Raw genomic sequence first — 17,700 nt, forward strand, 5'->3', positions numbered from 1 at the left:
TGCGAGCCAGCTCCTTGCTCCGCACAATGCTGGGATGAACAAGGTGCAGTTCGTCGAGCACGGCTTCCCTAAGAGGTGACGGAATAACAACCCTCAGGCCATACATGAGGCACCCTTGATGCACGCTGATCTGCAAACGTCTGTCAAAGAATGGTTTTAAGCTCGCATCTCGCAAATGCAATAGCCAGCCTATGCTTGTAAGCTGGAGCACTTTACTGAGCACCGGATCACGTGCTGTAGCGAGCGCAATCTGTTTAGCGGACACCGGCATAGAGTCCAGACGCAAAGCATAAAACGATTCGTCGCCTTCAGACGTACCGTCTTCAGGACCCTGGAGCGGGAACCTTGAAAAAAAAATCTGCTTCTGCGTTGTCACTGGACTTTTTGTACACGAGCGAGTACTTGTAAGCGGACAACGTGACAGCCCATCGCTGTAAGCGTGCCGCTGCAATTGCTGGAATGCCCGTTTTTTGCCCCAGAATTGTTTGCAGTGGCTTGTGATCGATAATTAACGTGAAATATCTCCCATAGATGTAGAAATGAAACTTTTTGACGGCAAAGATAATGGCCAGCGCTTCTTTTTCTAGCTGACTGTACTTCTTTTCGGCCTTGGTTAATGTGCGCGACGCATAAAACACAGGCTGAGAGCTTCCATCTTCAGTTGCATGAGAAAGCACTGCGCCCACGCCGTATTGGGAAGCGTCACATGCCACTTGCAAAGGTTTATCTGGGTCGTAATACGCCAGGATCGGGGATGACGCCAATGCATTCTTGATTTCCTCGAACGCCCTTTGACACAATTCATCCCAGAGCCATGGCTGGTCGCGACGCACCAGTTTGGAAAGTGGACTCGCCAGAGTAGACAATCGAGGAACAAACTTCCCGTAGTAATTTACAATGCCCAGAAACGATTGTAGTTGCTGCTTGCCTGTGGGTGCGGACACTTTCATCAGTGCTTCTATCTTGTCTGGCGTTGTGCTGACACCTGCTGCACTGATAACATGACCCAGATACCGTAATTTCGTTTGGAAAAAATGAGCACTTTTCTTTCTTTACTCGAACGCCACGCTCCGTTAACCGCTTCAGAACCGCTTCGAGATTTGCAAAATGCTCGTCTGACGTCTTGCCGGTAATGAGGACGTCATCCAAATAGTAGCTGACGCCTTTCAGGCCTTTCAACATTGTTTCCATAATTCTTTGGAAAATAGAAGGTGCCGACGAAACCCCGAATGGCAGCCTGTTTACGGAAAAAAGTCCTTTATGAGTATTTAGTGTCAAATACTTTCTTTATGATTCTGACATTACTACCTGCTGATAGGCTCGATTTAGGTCAATTTTTGAAAATTCTTGGCCCCCTGCGAGCGCTGTGAACAACTTGTCGATTCTCGGGAGTGGATCACGATCGGTTTCAAGACAAGGGTTTAGGGTGGTCTTATAATCGCCACATAGTCTTAAGCCACCGTCCTTCATTACTACTGGCACAACCGGCGTCGCGTAGTCACTTGTCTCGACTGGTGAAATGACTCCCATGTCTTCCAGCAGCCTCGACTGCTGGTTGCAATGCAAAGGGCACACTTCTTGCCTTCATAAATTTTGGCACGCTACCTTCTTTCAGGGACAATGTCGCTCTTTCTTCTTTAATTGTCCCCAGTTCGTCCTGAAACAAACTCTGGTACTTGTCTAGAAGAGCGTGTAGTCTGGAACAGGCAGAATCGTCCCACCTGGGACTAGCGTTGAGCTTGAAAATACGGCCCCAGTCGAGTCGGATGGCTTGCAACCATTGTCGACCTAGCAGAGGGGGTCCCTTTTCTCTCGTGACGTAAAAAGGCAGCTGGGCCCTCTGCTTTCCGTACTGCATGGCAACGTGAGCAACTCCGACAGGCTGGATGATGGCTCCGTCGAACGTCCGCAGCTTCAGCGTCGTTGGCACGACCTTGATGGAGGGAAACATGTGACGAAACTGATCCAAAGACATTACGGACACAGTAGCCCCCGTATCCAGTTCCATTTCCAAGGGTACGTCTTGTACTTGCACTGAAATTTTTATCGGCTCCATACCAGGCGAAACAATTCCCTTCACGCTAACAGAAACTTGAATGGGACTTAACCCCTTCATCGTGTTTCCACGCGCTCCCTTTGTCGTTCTCTTCTTGTTAGCTTGGCACATTCTTTGAATGTGCCCTTTCTTATCACATTTGAAACAGATGGCCGCAACGTGCGGGCACAGTCTGCTTGCATGTTTTGCCGATCCGCAGCGGTAGCAATTTCCCTGCGTCATCAGTTTTCCCAACCGCTCCGACTTTGTGAACGTCTGATATGCTTGATTCCGTAGCGTGCACTTCTGCAACGCTCTTTTTCGCCGCTTCCATGGCTAGCGCTCGTTCTACGGCCTTCTGGAAGGTTAGCTTGTTATCTTCTGTGAACAACACGCGCTGTATATCTTCTCGGCACAGACCGCAGACAAAACGGTCCCGCAATGACTGATCAAGAGCGGATTCAAATTCGCATGTATGTGCCAATTTCCGCAACTGCGCAACATATTCCGAAATTGATTCAGTCTCAAGTTGTGCTCTTCTGTGAAATTTTGCGCGTTCGCTTACTACCGACGGCTTCGGTAAGAAATGGTCACCAAGAAGGCTCTTTAAAAACTCGAAACCTTTAGCTGACGGCAATTCCGGCGCGGTCAACGACTTGAGAAGACTGTACGTTGTGGGCCTATGAGACTCAGAAAAGCGTGTACCTTGTCGTCCTCGGGGATACGGTTGACCTGAAGAAACGACGACAAGCGTTTCTCGTACGACGGCCAGTCGCTTGTGGACTCGTCAAAGGGCTCGATGTGTCCCAGTCGACCCACGATTTGCGCCACTGCACCCGCCGCTGCCGGTCCTTCTGTTGCCATGTCAGCTTGCCGCAGAATTGCTCAGTGTCCCGCCCTCGTCGCCAATGTAGTGTTTTCACGGGGTGAAAACCGCAGCCGAAGGAAGAGGCGTAAGCAGAACCAAACGTGGTTTATTCCATGACGGCTCGTAGTGGAAAGTGACCGGGTGGCCGCATGACTGGGCTAATATAGCAAGCAGCCGTGATAGTCGCGCCGCTGCTATCGCTCATGCAGCGATGATAACACAACAAAAATTTCTGAGATAATGCATCAGACACTGTAGTATCCAAAAATAATGTTTTCAAAAAAGCGATTTTTCTGCAATTTTTCGGTCTCTAAGACCTGTGTCCCCCCTTAATAGGATATATCTTAACCAAGTGCTCATGGGCTAGGTAGGAGGGCAGTGTTCATTGCTTTTGTAACAGCTTCAGCTAGTGTACGCTTTACGAAAGGATGGAACTTTGGGGAGAAATGGGGTTTAAGACAAATTTTACAAAACTTGTTCTGGGGGGCAAAAGTTGGGAATGACCCTATCAATGCGGAGCGACTTGCTCACAAAAATTGTAACATCCGATTACAGTAAACTTCTGTTAATTCGATTCCAGTTCGATCTATTTTTCGGTTATTTGGATCCTGGCAGGGTCCATATATTTTTACCTGGTAACTGAATTTTTTTTTTTCATCAGTTGAGCCATTTTTTGCATCTAGTGAGAGTGAATAGACAAATTTGTTCATTTGTATGAAATACATGCCGCGTGTTTCCACTCTTTTTAAGTTTGCCCTGAAGATATGTAACAGGAGAACATTTGTTCACTGTCACTAACTAAACTTTGGTGAAGAGTGTATATCATTGACGAGAAACACCGGCTCATTGCAGGAGCTTACCCGAGAGCTGGAAAATCATCGTGTGAGCATCGACAGTCAAAACAAAAGTTTTTATGAGATGAAAAAACGGAAAGACACACTTCAAGGCGAGAGAAAGTGAGTATGTTTTTCTGAATAATTGTGACTATTGTGTGCTGCATTGGTGGGGCGTTAAGGAATAAAATCTAGCTCGAAACTGGAAAATATAACAGATCTGTATTAACTCAAAGCTATAAACACTGAAAAAAAATTTGACACGTATGGTGCTTTCAGATAAGCCTTATCATAAATACCATATTTACTCGATTGTAACGCGCCCTTGATTGTAACGCGCACCCGTTTTCTGTGACCCCCCCCACACACACACACAAAAAGAAAGAAGAAAAAAAGAAAATCGCGATTGTAATGCGCACCCACTTTCCATGACAGAAACTAAATTAAAGAATAAAATAAAAAAATCAATAAAAAAGTACAGTACAGTGCACCTCGTGCTTTCATATAGAAATACTATTTTCTCTCATTTGGAATACAAAACCGATTTATTCCCAATACACTAAAGTTCCATTTGTGATAAAAACACAAATGCAAGTACGGCGTACCTTGCCACCAAGATTTTCACTGCGCCGGTACGAGTCGTGTGGGGGCAATAGATATCACTCGTCCTCGCTATCGGACAACTACTTAATGCTATCAACAGACCAAAGCATTTCATCCTCGGTGCTGTTCATGGCATTCGAAATCCCGCACTTTTTAAAGGCATGGCAGATGGGATCGGGCACCATGCATCTTTCACCCATCCAGCAAAGTTCTGCAGCGAGGCATGCTTCATTTTATTGGCGGGCGTGAATTCATGGCAGCCACTGACAAGCCATTCGATGTAGAGTGCCCGAATTCAATCTTTCACTAGCTTGTTCAAACAAACATCAAGCGGCTGGAGCTGCGATGTCATGCCGCCGGGTATCACGACAAGGTCGGTGTTGCATGGAGCCTGCTTGTCCTTGATGCGCTGGTCAAGGTGACACCTGAACGCATCAAGCACAAGCATCCCACGCAGACCGAAATCGCCGCGGGGTCTCTTCCCCCAAACCTTATCAATCCAGTCAGCGACCAAGTCCGTGGTCATCCAACCTTTTTCGTTTGCGCGCACAATCACGCCACTTGGAAACACGATTCCTTTCGGGAGCGTCTTCCATCTGAAGATAAGATACAGGGACAGCTTGTGCCCATCCACAGTGTAACAAAGCATAAGAGGCCTATCATGTGACCTTCTATTAGTGTATGCGGTTCCTGGTGTTTTTATGATATTGAAATGCAGTACACTTTTTTCTCTAAGTTTTGTACATTTCCTTCTGTATAAGTTTTGTCTAACTTTCAATGTGCATATAGACCTTCGTTTGTACTGAGCAGAAAAGTGGCGCTCCCTTCGCCTTCGTTGAGTTGGCTCAGCTCTTATGTCGACAGAACATTGATGACAGGGGCCAGCCAGCCATGACATAGGTGTGTACTTGGGGGGAAAACACGGTAGAAATATAAAAAAGGTCTGTATAACAACGCAAGCTGATTGTACCAGCTTTTTGCTTTTTATTTTAAGAAGTGGCTGATGAAGTCAAAATGTATGTTGTTAACCATAGTTGCATTCACTCCTGTGAAAGCAGAACGATGGGCGGCTTTCACAGTTTGTGAGGTTGGCTATCAGCATTGCTCTTACTTCTCAGCGTTGCTGGAGAAGGGACTTTCTTTTTTAGAGGCTGCTCAGATCGAAAAATTACGCTTACAAAATATCCACATGCTTTTAGAAGTAACCACTGCAGGTACAAACACTACCAAAGGTGAGCTTTCCGTCGCAGCATAAAAACTAGGTCCTTAAAAATAAGTTGTTAATCCCTTTAGGGAGTGTACATGATAACATTTCACTTTCCACAGCTCCCTTGACAGCATGGCATTGTCAAAGCCTAAGAAGAAGTATTTATGGTATTTCTTGAAGCGAGCAGTTCAAATTTTGCATGACTAGCACATGCGACATGAACGAGGTGCGCAGTGGTAAAAAAAGATACAAAACTGCATTTGGTGACGACTAAGTGCTGGAACTTGGTTCTTGCTGCTGAGAAGCAGCTCCATGAGCAACTTTCTCAACAGCAATGAAGACAGTGTTCTGCATGCAGAGTGCCTTTTCACTGTATTTCTCATCGAGCACAATTTGCCGCTGAGCGTGAGTGATTATGTTTGCCCACTTCCGTGCACGACGTTCCCGAAGTGTGAAGGTGCAAAGCGCTATGGATGCAGCAGAACCAAGGCATGTGCCATCAAAATGTCTACAGAGGTGCAAGGTGCAGTGGTGGAGATCCTGAAGCGTTGTGCTCTCGCCATTGTCGGCAGCAATGAAACCTCATTGCAGCCCTACCATATCGTGGCAACCTACTACGTTGAAGAATGGGTTGAAAGCAAACTGTTGTACATGCATGCACTTCAAGAAGCTACGGGCCGAAAAATTGGCAACCTTGTGTTTGACGCACTGCGTTCGCTTGATTTGCCTGCATCGAATTGCATTGCATTTGGCGCTGATAATGCAAATGTAATGCTTGGAAAGAGAAATGCCATGGTTGTTTAAAGGAAGGACAAGAAAATTTGATTGTCCAGTGAAATTCGTTTAACCGTAGTGGGCCGGAGTTCATAAAAAGTATGTACTAAACGGTAATACTGCTTAACCGAAATAGTGTGACATCGCCCACTTACCTGTGAAAAACGGAACTATAAGAGAGTGTGATAAAAAGGCAGAAAACGTGCAGTATTTCTTCACTTCCTGCGACAAAAGTATGTTACTTTCATTTGATGCTGCAGCTAGCTAGCAGTGACGATGGCGGCCTGAAACTCGCTCAAGCTACGAGCCAGCTTTTCTGCCAGCCCCCTCTTCTCGACAAACACACGCATGAGGCTGACGTAACGCGCAGCATCTGGCATTGTCGGACCTGAACAGCCCATGCTGTCGCTTTCTGTGTTATCCTCATCACTGTCGTTAGGCGACACTTCAGCAATAATAGAGGCAACGATGGCGAAAATTCGAACCTCGAAAAGTCGAACCTGGTAGCCAACATATTTCACTGTCACAGAAGCATTGCCGACCAACTTCTTTTTCACATGCCAAATGCCTCACACTGTAGTCAATGGTAGATCCCTCTCGCGTGTCAGAACTGACTTCTTCGTGCCACATTCGACAGCACAAACGATGTCCAGTTTTTTTTCTATGCTGAGCAGCCGGTTTTTGTCTTAGCCTGCACGACACCACAACACGGGCCACAATGCTCCGACTCTGGCACAACGACGAAACAATGCTGATGTTGATGTGGCTTCAGCCTTGCAAGCGCCCTCTGCGTTTGCACTTGGAGGCCGTTCCAATCTCTGAGGCTCGTTGATCTGCCGGGCCGCTGTACCGCCCTGATTTTGCAATGAAAAGTACAAACACTACGTGTTAACTGATATGTACACAATAAGCTGGTACAGTTTGTACAGGTAGAAAACTCATTATGCTCAATGGCCACTGAGTCGGGGATTTGACTTTACTACTTTTAAAACAAAACTACTGTTTAAGCGGGTACAGTTTAACAAGTTTTTAATGTGGTTGGCTGCCCGCGCCACCTGATCAATCTTGCAGCTAAAAAAGCAGCTGCCTGCCTACGTGCCAAGTTTGATGAAGTCCTTGTAGACATTTTATATTACCTTGACAAAGCTTCTAAGAGCATGGGCACACTGGTCAAATTTCAAGGAATGCACACTGTTGAAACACGCAAGATTTTGAAACATGTCCTTGTATTGGGTGGTGATCCCTAAGCAAGTGCCTGAACAGGATGCTTGAGCAGTGGCAGTCACTGGTTAGTTCCTTCTTAAACGAAGTCCGAACAGGCCGCCATTGGAATCTGAACCTGGCAACGTTTAACGCTAGAAGGTTATCTAGTGAGGTGAGTCTAGCAGTGCTATTGTAAGAATTAGAGGGCAGTAAATGGGATATGATAGGGCTCAGGGAAGTTAGGAGGACAAAAAAAGCATATACAGTGCTAAAAAGCGGGCACGTCCTGTGCTACCATGGCTTAGCGGAGAGACATGAACTAGTAGTTGGATTCCTGATTAATAAGGATATAGCTGGTAACATACAGGAATTCTATAGCATTAACGAGAGGGTGGCAGGTCTTGTTGTGAAACTTAATAAGAGGTAAAAATTGAAGGTCATACAGGTCTACGCCCCTACATCCAGTCATGATGACCAGGAAGTCTAAAGCTTCTATGAAAACATGGAATCGGCGATGGGTAAAGTCAAAACAAAATACACTATACTGATGGGCAACTTCAATGCCAGGGTAGGCAAGAAGCAGGCTGGAGACAAGTCAGTGGGGAAAATGGTATAGGCTCTAGGAATAGCAGGGGAGAATTATTAGTAGAATTTGCAGAACAGCATAATATGCGGATAATGAATACTTTCTTCCGCAAATGGAATAGCCGAAAGTAGACATGGAGGAGCCCCAATGGCAAGACTAGAAATGAAATAGACTTCATACTCTGTGCTAACCCTGGCATCATACAAGATGTGAAGGTGCTCGGCAAGGTGCGCTGCAGTGACCATAGGATGGTAATAAACTGGTACATAAGAAGCCGATCAATGAGTTAGGGGTAAAAGGGAAAATTGAGAAATTCTGGATCAAGCTACAGAATAGGTATTCGGCTTTAACTCAGGAAGAGGACCTTAGTGTTGAAGCAATGAACGACAATCTTATGGGCATCATTAAGGAATGTGCAATAGAAGTCGGTGGTAACTCCATTAGACAGGATACCAGTAAGCTATTGCAAGAGGCGAAAGATCTGATCAAGAAACGCCAATGTATGAAAGCTTCTAACCCTACTGCTAGAACAGAACTGGCAGAACTTTCCAAGTTAATCAACAAGTGTAAGACAGCTGACATAAGGAACTATAATATGGATAGAATTGAACATGCTCTCAAAAATGGAGGAAGCCTGAAAGCAGTGAAGAAGAAACTAAGAATAATCAAGAATCAGAGTTATGCGTTATGAGACAAAGCCGGCAATATCATTACTAATATGGATGAGATAGTTCAAGTGGCTGAGGAGTTCTATAGAGATTTATGCAGTACCAGTGGCAACCACGATGATAATGGAAGAGAAAATAGTCTAGAGGAATCCGAAATCCCACAGGTAACGCCTGAAGTAAGGAAAGCCTTGCGAGATATGCAAAGGGGGAAGGCAGCTGGGGAGGATCAGGTAACAGCAGATTTGTTGAAGGATGGTGGGCAGATTGTTCTAGAGAAACTGGCCACCCTGTATACGCAATGCCTCATGACCTCGAGCGTGCCGGAATCTTGGAAGAACGCTAACATATTCCTTATCCATAAGAAAGGGGACGCCAAAGACTTGAAAAATTACAGACTGATCAGCTTACTGTCCGTTGCCTACAAACTATTTACTAAGGTAATTGCAAGTAGAATCGGGAACACCTTAGACTTCTGTCAAGCAAAGGACCAGGCAGGATTCCGTAAAGGCTACTCAACAATAGATCATATTCACACTATCAATCAGGTGATAGAGAAATGTGCGGAATATAACCAACCCTTATATATAGCTTTCATTGATTACGAGAAAGCGTTTGATTCTGTCGAAACCTCAGCAGTCATGGAGGCATTACGAAATCAGGGTGTAGACGAGCCGTAAGTAAAGATACTGAAAGATATCTATAGCGGCTCCACAGCCACCATAGTCCTCCATAAAGAAAGCTGGCACGTAAAACCCCATAATTTAATTCCATAAAGAAAGCAACAAAATCCCAAAAAAGAAAGGCGTCAGGCAGGGAGATACGATCTCTCCAATGCTATTCACAGCGTGTTTACAGGAGGTATTCAGAGACCTGGATTGGGAAGAATTGGGGATAAAAGTTAATGGAGAATACCTTAGTAACTTGCGATTCGCTGATGATATTGCCTTGCTTAGTAACTCAGGGGACCAATTGCAATGCATGCTCACTGACCTGGAGAGGCAAAGCTGAAGGGTGAGTCTAAAAATTAATCTGCAGAAAACTAAAGTAATGTTTAACAGTCTCGGAAAGAGTACAGTAGTTTAGAATAGGTAGCGAGGAAATGGAAGTGCTAAGGGAATACATCTGTTTAGGGAAGGTAGTGACCGCGGATCCAGATCATGAGGCTGAAATAATTAGAAGAATGAGAATGGGCTGGGGTTCATTTGGCAGGCATTCTCAGATCATGAATAGCAGGTTGCCATTATCCATCAAGAGAAAAATGTATAACAGCTGTGTTTTACCAGTACTCACGTACGGGGCAGAAAGCTGGAGGCTTATGGAAAGGGTTTTACTTAAATTGAGGGCGACGCAACGAGCTATGGAAAGAAGAATGATGGGTGTAATGTTAAGGGATAAGGAAAGAGCAGATTGGGTGATGGAACAAATGCGAATTAATGACATCTTAGTTGAAATCAAGAAAATGGAATGGGATTGGGCAGGACATGTAATGAGGAGGGAAGATAACCGATGGTCATTAATGGATATGGACTGGATTTCGAGGGAAGGGAAGCGTAGCAGGTGGCAGCAGAAAGTTAGGTGGGCAGGTGAATTTAAGAAGTTTGCAAGTAGGACATGGCCAGAATTAGTACATGACCGGGGTAGTTGGAGAAGTATGGGAGAGGCCTTTGCCCTGCAGTGTGCGTTACCAGACTGATGATGATGATGATAAAACGAAGCTAAAAACCAAAAAGAAGCAGGGGCCAACTTTTCATGAACTGTACCAGATCCCCAGGATGCTTACTGTTTCAGGAGATGAGATTGGCAAGTGCAGCAAAAATTGCGCCAATTGAAAGCAGCCAAGTGGAAAGAGGCAAGCTCCACCAATGAAGAAGGCCAAGGTGCAACCTGAAAGCACTCAACAAGCTGGTCTTACTCATGAGTCAGACCAGCCAGGTCTGACTTTTTTTTTGAATTGTGATTCCAGTTTTTGGAAAAGTAAACTGTCTGTTTCAATCACAAGCACCTCATGGTCATCTTTTAAACTTTTTGTTGCATATATTCAAAGAGCGTTTAATACCCCTGACACACGGGCACTCTAAAGTCCTTTAGGTAAGGGGACATCTACCGGAAAGGCGTTCAAGTGCAGTGACACACGACAAAGGAGTATCTCCTTTACGGCAAAGTTCCTTTTCGGGAAAGGAGATTGCGCAACTACTTTTCGAGCGGAAAATGAGTTACTCTCGCACGCAGTGTGCACAACTCGTCATAGAAGGAAACCTGCCACACTACTACGGTGCCCATTGGTATTTTTTTACCTTGTGAAAATGTTTTAATTGTCAGCGGTAATACAATTTGTCGAATAGTGAAGATTTCCTCTAGCTATACTCTCAAATGCTCGCATAACGTTGCTAGTGCCGCCGTGTTGAATTCCGGCAGTGTTGTCGTTGTTTGCTGCGCGCATGTGGTGTGTTCACGTCGCGAGATGGAGACTGCACAATTAGCGCCCACAGGAAATACCCCGAAGAAACCACAGTTGTTGGAATAACATATTGAATAAAACGCGTTAGGCCTGTGCGCACAAAGGAAGGGATGACAAAGACGGGAAAAAGGACGACAGAAACGTGGGCATCACCAAATAAACAGCACGCACAGCAAAACAGCGGCTGCGCTTAGTTGCTGGACCAAGTTAAATGGCTGCTAACAACGAAAAAACGCGAATAAAATAAACGACTATAAGCATTATTAGCCATCAACAATGAAAAAAATATATTTTTAGGTTCTACAGTAAAGTGCAATTAAATACGCAGCTTTTTAAGAATGTTTTCTCTCTTGTGGCTTTAACAGCCAGCGCTATTTTTCTTGCGGCGTTCATCTGTGGAACTACCTAAAGAAGTTCAGTGTGGTGCCGTGTGTCATCGGCGCAACTCCTTTCTGCAAAGGGTCCTTCAGAGTAGCAAAAGGGGTTTTCTGGAAAGGACTTTACTTTTGCCCGTGTGTCAGGGGTATAACTCTGGTTTGTTAAGCCCACTGTCATTGAGACTGCGTCTTCACCACTGGAAGTTCTCTATCAGGACATCAAGAGCCAGGAGGGTGACATTGACCTCATTATTGGGAGCCCAACATCATCTGTTGTCGAAAAACTGAGTATGTTTGAAAAGCAACAGTTCTTTTCTGCAGTCTGTGGTCATTTTTTTGTAGCCTGTGACTACGTCAGGCATAAAGGTCCACTTGAATATGCAGCTTGAAAAAATGCAGAAGTGGCCAGGCTGGGTTTTCTATCCAGTGCATCATTTCCAACTCCTTTCTTTTATTGAGAAGTTTCCATTGGAAGTTCAGTTGTAGAACTGTAAGCACACATTCTTTGTGGGGTCTGATATGTGGGACTTTCACACCGTAGTCTTGGGACAAAGGAACGACAACACAGTAGTGCAAACAATCACAAGGGCATTTATTGCACCTTTCATACATCAAAGCCTGCTAGCCGAGTTGCTATCTACAAAACATGCTGATGGGCGCGCGACAAATCTAGAAGTCCGACTCACCGTGTCCTCGCGAGCGAATATGTTCGCTCCATGCTGGATCCCAACGCCTGGTCGTTCGCATGTATAGTCACGCGAATCGTGGCGTGCTCGAAGGCGGCCACTCGAGGCGGTCTCGCAGATGCATCGGTCGCCGCGCGCGCGGAATGTCCGCGCTGTTCGGCGACCCGCTGGGGAAGAGCGTTGCTGCACGTGCAGCATGACCGTCCCGCTTCCTGTCTCGAACCCAAGAGAGCAAGCGCCTTCCTTTCGGCGCCCAAGTAACCTCGCAGCGGCGCGACGCTCGCGCCATCTCTCGGACTGCGCTTCAACCACATCGACCGCGCTGACGTCACGCAGGCCACGCGGCGAAGCGGGACCACAGGAGAGGCGCTATGTGGGAAAAACATCAGGGGAGGCGCGAGGGTCGCGCATCCCCACATCTTCCAGAGGACATTTAAAGGAAGAAAGGTGCATTGTGCAGTGGTCTGCAGTTGGAAAAATCAAGAGTGCAGATAAAAAGGTCACATTTGACCGAGTAGTAAAGCTGATGCTTGATTTGCTCATTATACCGCATAGCAACACACATTGTGAGCGTATTTTCAGCACAGTGAAGGACTCGAACTGAGTTCAGGCCTTCAATGTGCAACTGAACTCTGCAGAACATACTCCTGGTGAAGGATAACCAGTGTGGGCCTTACTATGAGCAAGGGTACTTGTTTTTGAAGAAAGTAAAGTTGGTCACTGTGAAGTCACTGTGAAGTCACTGTGAAAGAATTAGGTGAACTTGCTCGACAGTAGCCATTGCAACCCCGCTCCTTCCATTTGTAAATAAAAGTCATTTTACTTTACTTTGCGTGGTATGCAGCATTGAAGGGTTCCAAACCACCTCTCAGGCTTGGTGAAAAAATAGTCCGCGGATTGCATACAGCGCTGTGAACATCTCAGCCAAGTTTTGCAGTCGTGGGTGGCATGTGGATCTCGCAAGTGGAGTGCAAAATCACCGTTCTCTCAAACGCTCTTTTTAACAGAATCTTGCTCCTCTCTCTTTTCTGGACGCTTTATTTCGTAGTATAGGAGATTCCAGTATAAGGCTGCTATTGGCCAATAGCTGACATCAGTGAAGAAGGGTATTTGGATCAGTATGCTTCTTTCTACTGCTACAATGTGTATTTATTGAAGCAGTTTAATAAACAGGCGAAGTAAGCAAAAATCTGGTTTCGAATTTCGATAATTGCACACTTTCGAAAGAAGACTGCTCACACGCTGCCGCAGCTGCCCGCTTTGAAGTTAAACTTTGTGCAACCTGTTAATCGCTGTTGTAGTCGTTGGGTATCACTAATTTCGACTTGTTTTAAATGCTCAACTAGTCTACAACCATGTGAAACTTAAACTCATACCACAAGCATGCTTACCAGTGTGCGGTCACTGCTGGCTGCTCCTGGTTAGACAACTTGGCAGGCTTCACTTCGTATTGATAGCTCTTCAATACATGTAAGTTGGATGTGCCTGCTCTCCATTGGTCAAGATATCTGGTTCAGGGCAAAGCCAGTGAGCACCAAGTATAGTCGAACCCACTTATTACAACGTTCCAGGGCCAAGAAAATTCCATTGTTATCGCCAGGTTGCATGAAAAAAAAAAAATCAAAATGGGGGATGGTGTAGCTGTTCCAAGAAAACTATAGTGGCGGGGAGGCCAGTTCTTCTTCCCACCACCTTCCTCCATCCGGCTTCTGATTGTGTTGACTCTGTTTAACTCTGCTTCCTGCGCACTCTGATTGCGTGTTGTTAACAAGCTGCGGCTGTCAGTGTTCAAGAATGGCAGTTCTATAACACCTGCAAAGAGGAATCATGGGCAGCACAAGTGACATACGAGCTCCGCCGAGGCATCGCTTTAGTGTCCCCAAAGGCGCCTTTTAAAAAATGCAGGAAGGTTGCCATGGCAGCAACGCAGCTTGAGAAATCCAAAGCAAACGTTGGGACGTGACCACAAGCATCTCGCCACGTTCCTCCCAATGGCTTGCACGAGAAAACCGCATGTCCGTCAGCCTTGCTTGCTTTACGTGAAGCTTGCCGACATCCTTCTTCAAGGCATCGAGGTGCTCCACGTAGTGAAGCGGAAGGTCCCCCTGCCCTACCGCATCAGCACTGCCATTGTGGCTGGCACTGTTGCTACCTGTTGCAAGAACATTCGCGACGATCGCCTCACCGGTTAGAAGCACTTCGTTTCCAAGTCTAGAGCAGTGCACATTCTTTTCATCGGCAACGTCATGCCTTGCCGATGATCAGCAGGCGGATCAGCCATCTTCCATTTCACGGCCAGTCGCAAAGGACAAAGAGAAGCACGAGCAACTTAATCCGTTAGCAGAATTTTGCAGAATGGAGGCCATAGAATGAAGAACCATCTGTGAAGGCGTGGCCCTGTGAGCAATCTAGGTAGGGTGCCCTAATCTGGGAGCAGCGTCTGCAGTGTTGTCAGCGCAGTTGGCACGGTCTATTCGTGTTTCGGAGGGTGGTGCAGTGCAGAGTTATGGGGGCAGCCCATTTGTGTTTGGAGGGGTGTAAGGGCAATGGGAAAGACTCACACGAGGCTGGCGTGCATGTCTCATGGAGAGAAGTGCGTACCGGCAGTTGGGGTGGCGGGCGATCGTGCAGCAGCTCGCATTTCACTATTTTTTTTTTCAAGGATTTTGCATTCCATTACCTTTCAGCACGGACACCCAGCAGCCAGGCTTCATCGTTATAACCAATAATGCTGCATAGGGACATTGTTGTAAGTGGCTTTTCCCCCCATAGAAAACATACGAAAGTTGATGGTGCAGCAGCTTTTCAATGTTATAACGGATATGTTGTTAAATCTGGTATTGTTATAAGTGGATTCGACTGGAGCACCTGAGCGCAAGCGGACACTCATGTCCTGCACAAACCAATGTTGCCAAGTCGCTGCGGTCTGCGACGTAGCGCAGATGCCGCGGCTGCCCCAGGATGCCACGGCGAGTCCACTGGCTGAGCACACTGCGGCTCGCTGAAGACAACCGTGCTGGCACGTTGTAGGTGGCCAAATTGTAAGTAGTGGCGTCTACGTGAACATCCAAAAGAAGATTTGAACTGTGTGCCATCATGACGTTCAGTAGGCAGGGTGTTGTCAGCTTGTCCCGCTCCATAGTAGCCTTCGCTGTGCAAGGCATTGAAGACACAGCGGAAGCACCGCGAACGGGATGTTTGTTTGCCAATAATTCTGCTTCCGCTGAACACATTCAACTACTTTTTGCGGTGAAGTATTTCTTAAGTAGCCCATTTAAAGTTCAAATGCATCTCCCTGCAAAAAGAACGATGTTCGTCAAAAATTGCCGAAGAAGAAAAAAAGAGAAGTGCCAGAGGGATGCCTTCTATTACTAGGGGGTGCAACGGTGGAAGAACGGCATCGACAGGTACTCAAGTTGGGGCCGAAGTTGTGCGTGGAACCAAGGATCGACATTGTCGACAGGTTAGCACTTACAAGGGACATTGCGAGGAGTGTACCAGAGAAAGAAAAACTGATGTGTGGTGGAATGTGTGGACGTGGTGGCCAAAGCTTCGGTAAGCGATAGATCCAGACCCAATGTTGATAGGACTGCTAAGTATTTGGTTGAGAATAATCTGCGTGTTGTTCAAGCAGACAAGGAAGGCTTTCTGGTTGTTTTACCAAATGATTGTTACTAAGAAAAGGCTTTCCTAGCGGTGAACAAGTGCCTCAAGAAATGCGACGTGAGTGTAGAAAACGTAAAAAAGAAGGCGGTGGAGCTATTGAAGAAATGTGACCAAGAAAAGCTTGCGTCACATGTAAAGAACTCGAATGAAATTGGGGATATTTTTTATAGCAAAAACCCACATACAAGGAATTCCATTTAGGCCATTTGTGTCCGAGTGAGGGTGTTGGCAGGTTATGGTCACTGAGTTCCTGCAAGATATGTTAAATTCTTTAGAAGCACAGGATCCGCACTTATTGAAAAACTCGGAAGGCCTTGTGAATTTTCTGGCATCAGATAAGACAAGCTGCAGCTGGGGATTCAGCATAGATGTTCAAGATCTCTACTATTTTTTACCGCATGGGCCCTTAATGTGCAGTGTTAAAGATTGCATAACTAATGAGAATGACGAGGTGTCATTCCGCAACACATGCGGCATGGCCGTTGAATCCTTTCTTGAACTTCTGCATTTTTATTTAGCGAATACACGTGTATGATTCTCTGGTGAAACGTATATACAGGCAAAGGGTGTGTGCATCGGGTCAAAGGTAGCTCCCATCCTAAATAGCATTTTTTTTGGGAAGCATAGACAGAAAGTTGGCCAAAGATTTAGAAGGTGTAGTAAATAAGGTATACAGATATGTTGATGACTACTTGATTTTAGGCTGTCATGTAGACAAGGGTGCTTTCAGGAATAGGGTTGTAGAAGCCTTCAATTCTCTGGGCAAGGGCTTAACATTTACTTCTGAAGTACCGGTAGATAACAAGCTACAATTTCTTTATGTCAAGTTAGAATTCCTACCGGAACATGTGTGCTGGTCATTTTCACCCCGAGCTGGAAAACCGCTAATGAATAATGCCTCAAACCATTCCATGCTTGTGAAGAATGGCATAGTCATTTCGTGTTTCCGGTCAGCGTTGTTGAATTCATGTCACCACACTGTAAAGATTGCATTTTTTGAGCAAGTTGATAGGTTGAAAAAGGCTGGGTACCCGCTCGCTGTGATGCTGGCGTCGTGCGCTAGACTGATGAAAAAACTTAAACAGGATAAAGGACATTGCAAAAGGATTCAAAGGCAGAAGGATGTAGCTACCAAGTTTTCAGTGATTCCATAAGTGCACGGCCTTTCACACAGACTTAGAAAGCTGGCTGGTAGCTACGCAGTAAAAGTGGTATTTTCGGCGAAAAACAAGATAGGTAGTGTGTGCTCTAAGGTCAAAAACAAGTTCGAAAGAAAGGATGATGTAAAGAAAGAATGTAGTGTTAAACATCTGCGCAAGAACCAATTTGTTGATTGCGCGAAGAACGTCGTTTATCAGATCCTCATGACGTGTGGTCATGTGTACGTAGGGCAGACTGCGAGATGCATTAACACGAGGTTAAGGGAACACTTGTCCAGTCTGAAAGGTCGCCCTAGTATGCATTTGGCAATGCATTGCCAAGAACATGATTGCTCCCCCTGTCTTAGTAGCACCAACATTTTGTATAGGAATAGGAATCAAGCCGCGAGGGAAATTGTGGAAGCACACTGGATTGAAAAACAAAAAGAAAAATGCATCAGCCATCCATCTGTTTCATTGTTGAATAAAGAAAATTCACTTCTATCATCACATCTTTAACGCATTTTATCGTAAGTGGTTGTTTCATGCACCTTGCTGTTTTTATGTTGACCGGGTGGCTTTGGTCCACGTCTTTGT

General features: G+C 45.7%; 1 protein-coding gene across 5 annotated transcripts in view; it reads left to right on the forward strand.

The window, feature by feature from the left end:
* The window catches only part of SMC3 (structural maintenance of chromosomes 3), a 573,351-nt gene that overhangs the window by 229,938 nt on the left and 325,713 nt on the right, over positions 1–17,700 (forward strand). For all 5 annotated transcript variants that reach the window (XR_011511201.1, XM_070531360.1, XM_070531363.1 and 2 more), the window contains exon 13: positions 3,756–3,859. Coding sequence is in view for 4 of the 5 variants with exons in the window: in XM_070531360.1 (XP_070387461.1) it covers positions 3,756–3,859 (104 nt within the window). In the remaining variant the exon portion in view is untranslated. The remainder of the gene's footprint in view (positions 1–3,755; positions 3,860–17,700) is intronic.

Source organism: Dermacentor albipictus, chromosome 1, assembly GCF_038994185.2.
Source record: "Dermacentor albipictus isolate Rhodes 1998 colony chromosome 1, USDA_Dalb.pri_finalv2, whole genome shotgun sequence".
NCBI classification, from domain to species: Eukaryota; Metazoa; Arthropoda; class Arachnida; order Ixodida; family Ixodidae; genus Dermacentor; species Dermacentor albipictus.